Source organism: Natator depressus, chromosome 17, assembly GCF_965152275.1.
Source record: "Natator depressus isolate rNatDep1 chromosome 17, rNatDep2.hap1, whole genome shotgun sequence".
In the NCBI taxonomy this organism is placed as follows: Eukaryota; Metazoa; Chordata; order Testudines; family Cheloniidae; genus Natator; species Natator depressus.
In genome coordinates, this window is record NC_134250.1 from 5,745,197 (window position 1) to 5,751,231 (window position 6,035).

Consider the following 6,035-nt stretch of genomic DNA (forward strand, 5'->3'; position numbering starts at 1 on the left):
ATGCATTTAGTCATGAAGTAGTGCTATTTTTTTTTTTAAAATAGCATCACTTTAGCATATTGTAGGTAGGCTGATTAGAAGTAGTGAGATCTTAATGGAAAGAGGCTGAATGTTGGATGCAACAAAAGAGAAAGGGAATTCCAGGTGTAAGGGTCCCAGGGGAAGAATATCCATTGATGAATGGAAGAGAGATACCAAGAAAGCAGTTAGGCAAGAGGCTTGGAGGTGCTGTGGGAATAGGAAGAGCTCAGAGCAGAGATGAGCAGGCATGTAATCATATTAGATGTAAGACATCGATAGAAGATAAACTAGTTTTGTTGGATTTTTTTTTAAACCTAATGACATGAACATCTGGGTAGCATGATTGATTGATTTGCCACGCGGACAAAAAATGTTTTGCGTAGCCTTGTTGACCTGTTTCGAGAAGAGTGACTCTGAAGGCTAGCTGTTCCATAAGCCTGGCTAGTTTAACTCTAACAGCATAAATGTTTAGCGGTTGGAGAAGTTGGTTTGTTGTGAGATTGTGTGTAGAACACTGTCTGAAAATTATGGTAATGGAAAGTGTATAGCTTGATGGAAGTCTCTTTGCTTTACAGGTTTGTTTTGGAACAGTACAATGCACTCTCCTGGCTAACCTGTGATCCCGCAACCCAGGACAGACGGTCATGTCTCCCAGTTCATTTTGTGGTGCTGAATCAGTTGTATAACTTTATCATGAATATGCTGTGATCTTCATCTGAACTTTGCAAGAAGAGAACAAGGAAAAGGGATATTTCACTGCAGGACTAAGTTATAATTCTTCTCAGTTCAAGTTATTTGTGATGGGGTATAATTCTTGTTACTTCCAACAAATATTGTTTTGACTTCTGAGGGGCACATAATCCTGCTGTCTTTGTTTCATTGACTCTACAGGACTCTTTTTAGAATGATGATTGATCAGTCAAAATGTATTATAACATTTTAGTGGCAAAATTAACCCTTTTTTCCTCACAGTATTTGTGAAAAGTAATGAGCCATAGTACCCAGTCATGTTTAATGAATATTAAAAGCATGGAGACGAGAAGAGACGTGAGGAACAATAGGTTTCAACCTATGGCTTCAGAACATCAAGATGTTCTTGTATCAGATTATAGTACCTAGTATTCAGAAAATGCCTGCATCTCTTATTTATTGTAAGTTTTTAAATGTATAAATTGTCTTATATTTCTTAACCTCTTTTATAAAAATTTTCCTAGAAGGTTTATACCGCCTTCTTGCTTTAAAGCAATTGGTCTAAAATATATGTAATCGTCTTAATTAAAAGTTGCAGTAGGTTGCTTTTAGAGTATTATTTTTTTGTAAGGGGGGTGGGTGGGGACAGTAAATTTGTATTGTCTTGATGTACAGTTTAATGGGGATAGAGGGGTTAATGTCCATACCATTGTGTGTGGGGGATTTACAGCTAAGCTGTAGTTGCAGAGTACATGTACAGTAATGAAGTTCACTGTGTTTATATAAATTGAAAAGGTACCGGGTCTTACAACATTTTATATCACACCTTTACAGAGTAACATAATGGCAATATATAAGTGATATTGTAGGTGGTTTAACTTGTAGTGAGAATAAAATGAATAAACTCTTCAATTTAATTTTGTGTTATGGCTCAGGGCTGTGGCCAATTTTTCAGACCTTTTCCATTTACTGTGGAAAGATTTATTACTACAAGAATCTCTGCTACCCAGTGTAGGTAACCAGGAATTTTTGGCATAGTGGGAATTGCATCATGTTCTGTAAGATTTGTGTTAGTCACAAATCAGATGAAACATGTAGGTATAGAAAAACATTATAAGATGAAATTGCCCCAAAGACTCCTGTAGGCTGAAATTGCGCCCAGCTCTAGCCATTTTACAAATGCAAAAACAGTCAATCTTGACTTTAAGATTGGTGTGTGTTTGACTAAAATGTGGTGTATATAGATTTTCAGTGAATTCTGGTATTCAGATTTTATTCCACTAGTGAAAGAAGCATTTTCCTTTTCCTTTTTGATCTATTTTTGGCACTGTGGTGAGGGTCCCAGGCTCCAGTGTATGGACTTCCCCGCCAGATTCCAGCCAAGGCATGTGCCAACGAGGCTCAAGCCTCCCTAAGAAAGAGACTCGGGAGTCATGGGACTTTCATATGCCTCTTCCTCTACAATCACCATTTTCCCCTCACCTAACACTTCCTTCCTTGACTTGCACACGCCAAATCTGTAATGCTCTAAAATGGCCCCTACGGGTGCTCGTGAGCAGTTTCTTCCTTTGTTCCTCATCCCCTGACTGCCGGACAGAAAACTTACTCCTGCAGTGCCCGTGTCAATCTGATGTGAGAACCCACATTAGCCTAGCATCTGGGTCTCACTGGACAACCTGAACTATCCATCCTGCCCATAAAGTCTTTAAGGAGCCAGTTTTAAAATCCCTTTGTGCATCCACTGTTAATCCTCTACAAGGACAAAAAATCACTTGTATTTACAAAACTAAATTTGGTATCTTACTGAAAATCATGTTTTGTAACTACAAAATATTTGCCTGAAATATCACTTCATGTGAACAAACATAACCTCTTTGCTAATATTCTATATATACAATATTAGCAGTCTTTTATTTTGTATAAAGAAAATGTACAATTGGTGACAGATTTTTTTCAATCATTTCTTCAAAATAACAGTACTGCAATCAGATGTCAGCCTATTTTGATATTAAAGTTAAAAAAAAATTGGGTCTCTGCATTAATTTTTCTTGATTATGCTAAAACACACCACATATTGACTAGCATATTTGTTCAGTAGCAGCTTTTTCTTTTCAGTGTGGCTGAGATTTTTTTGAGGGAAAAGATGCTCCTAAGCCTGGAATTTTCAAAGCTTACATCCAATATTTTTAGCTCAGTGTTGCCAGATGGCTGATTTCAAAACCTATCTTAATGTTAACACACCTCTTTAGTTTGGAACTTGTTGGAAGTGGGCTGTTTAAAATCTGACAGTGACTTGTATTCATAAATGAGCCAGCTGCCTGAATGCTGAGGTCCAGTTCATACTATATAGTTAAATGAATGTACTCTGAAATTCCCCAACTGTAGGGAAGAACTGCTGGTAAAAGTTTTTTCAAATTTCAAATTTCAAATGCAGTCAGAAATATAAACTGATAAATTTAACCACTAGGAAAATATCAGAAGCCCCCTTTTTGAAGTGTTTTTAGAAACCATTTGTACTGGGAGACTTTAACTTCCCAGTGGCATCCATTGCCAGCAATGTACATATCAAAACTGCCGGCACCAAGGAGCTAACTGTCATATTTGGCTTACTTCTAAATAAGTTACTTTCACCTTTTATGAATCAAATTTCTTTGTAATGATTAACCCTTCCTCTCTTAAAGTGGACATGACTAATTACTGACAAGAATAATATCGTCACAGCCAGTTAACAGTAGAGTTGATCAGAAGGTGCAAGCTTTATAGCAGAGTTTATACAGATCATTGACAGTTCGAGCAGCAACTTCTCAAAATGCTTGTTCCTAGTGTTGGTCTGTGAAGCTCTCTGTTTAGTAGTATTTTGTAGAAGTTCACCTATTCTTAAGTATTTTGGATTTCAAATGATAGCCACATATGGTGTCCTTCCAGCCAGTCAAAAAAATCTAGCCATACTCTCTTTATGCAAGCCATTCACTCATCTGGACTTAATGCTGTATGAATTAGATTCTTGTACACATTATTGTTTGGCCAATGGGCCACCAAGTGTACTTACATACAATCCTTAAATTTTTAAGTAGTTGTAATTTTTAAAACTTTCTAATATTTTCTGAAATGGCTAAAATGAAAGTTATCACTAAAATCCTCAGCTATATTCTTGCTCAGCTGTCAGTATGGCACAGATGACTCTATTACTATATTCTTTTCATCTTCATATTTACCTTCTATGGTGACTTTTAACTTCATGTGTTGCTACAAAGATTTGCAGATGTCTTTAATCAAGCACTATTTGTTGTTACTGTACTGTCAAAATATTATGTTGCATTATTTAAAAACATTCAAATTTAATAGATGAAAAGATTTTTTAAATGCTATTGCACCGTATAATTTGCTGCGCAACAGTCTATGGCATAGCATATCAGTCTGTTAATATTATCCATGTAATGTTACATGAAACAATGTTTTGGTCTGGGTTTCCTCTGAGAACTCAGTTTCTCAGTTTACGTGAAATTGTATGACAAACTATCTTGACACAAATTCTGAGGTGGAAAAATTTAATTTTTTTCATCTTAATTGAAGGAATCAGAACTATGTCTTATATTTAGAAAATCTTATTTGTGGGTGTACTCTTTATTTTCAATGGAGTGAAACTTCATTTACAGTAAAACTGGATTTGGGACCTACAATAATCCTCAGGGTCACTTTTTCAGGAAGTTTTAATATAGCTTTAGGTTTTCCAAATAAACTGGATTTGAGGACCTTGAAAAGCTATTGGGTTTAAATTGCAAATTGTGGCATCATTACTGGACATGTCAGTTTCATAAATCTTCTCAAAACAGCTGGGTCACTTTAAGGGAGTTTTTAAGGTCTCGCTCAGCAGACACATTTAATGGTCCAAGTCTTCTTATTTAATATGACATAAAATCAAATAAGGAACAAACACTATTGCTGCCGAATGCCATAAACACTGAGTTGTACAAATTGTGATTGAGGAAATGAAAAAGTTTATACTTTTAAAAAAAAAATTCAAATGGAATAAATTATTCATGAAGCCTTGATTGTGGCGTCTCTTTATTTCCAACACTTAACTCTCTCTATACAACAGAAAAGAGCTGTGGCTTATTATTATTTGGGTTGAAGATGACCAAAATAATGGCCCTTTTAAGATGTAGCATAGACAGATTATACAGTAGAACCACAGGGTTATGAAGATCAGCATTACACACTGATTGGGTCAACCACCCCCCTCATTTGGAACTGGAAGTATGCAGTGTGGCAGCAGCAGAGACCAAAAAAAAACCAGAACCACCCGCGTGTAGTACTGTGTTTAAATGTAAACTACTAGAAAAATAAAGGCAAAAATTAAAAAATTTGCCAAGGTAAGGAAACTGTTTCTAGGCTTGTTTCATTTAAATTAAGATGGTTAAAAGCAGCATTTTTCTTCTGCCTAGTGACATTTCAAAGCTGTATTAAGTCAGGGTTCAGTTGTAAAGGTTTGAAAGAACACCCCTATTTGAAACATCCACGGCCAAACTGTTTGTAACTCTGCAGTTCTGCCGCCACACTGCACTCTCAAAACATTTTTTCTTTAGCTTTTTTTTTTGGGGGGGGGGGGGGAGTTAATATCAAGGTTAAAAATGGTGTATACAACCATCAGCACCTAGGCCAAGATGACACAGCTGCTGGTCACTTTATTGCTTTGGTGCTGAAGGTGTGAAGGGGTTCAATACGTTTTTAACATTTAGCACGTGCGTGGGACCTGTCCCCTAGTCGCTAAGGAAGTGAAGTTGTAGGTGCACGGTAACGGTCACTTTGGGGAATTGGCATCCGATGAAGTGAGCGGTCGCTCACGAAAGCTCATGCTCAAATAAATTTGTCAGTCTCTAAGGTGCCACAAGCCCTCCTGTTCTTTTTGCGAATACAGACTAACACAGCTGCTACTCTGAACCCTTTGGTGAATTGGTGCCCCGATCCTTCCTGGGCTACCCCCAGGCTGAGGGCGAGGGAGCTTCGCCCCCGTGCGCCTCATGGCCCGCCTGGGCCTGAAACCTGAGCCCTGTTGTAACTTCCCCACAGGGCCTGGGACTTGACGCCACTCCAGTCTTTTTCTCCCTCAGACGCTGTTTCGCCTGGCCGGGGCGGTGGCCACGGGCTGCGCGCGGGCTTCACGCGCTGCGGAGGAGACACGTTTTCTGACTGACCCCGGAAACCCGCCAGCTGGGCTCGTGCCCTTTCTGTGACCACCCTCACGCCCTCTGCTGACGTAACCACCAGCGACTTTCCGCGCTCAAGCCCCCGTCCGCCCCCACCCGAGCCAAAGCAGCGGCCGC

At 38.6% G+C, this 6,035-nt stretch overlaps 1 protein-coding gene across 1 annotated transcript in view; it reads left to right on the forward strand.

The window, feature by feature from the left end:
- The window catches only part of MED13 (mediator complex subunit 13), a 76,893-nt gene extending 72,132 nt beyond the window's left edge, over window positions 1–4,761 (forward strand). Inside the window, exon 30 of the mRNA XM_074974966.1 lies at window positions 597–4,761. Coding sequence (XP_074831067.1) covers window positions 597–729 — 133 coding nt within the window. The 3' untranslated portion in view covers window positions 730–4,761. The remainder of the gene's footprint in view (window positions 1–596) is intronic.
- The last annotated feature ends 1,274 nt before the right edge of the window (window positions 4,762–6,035 follow it).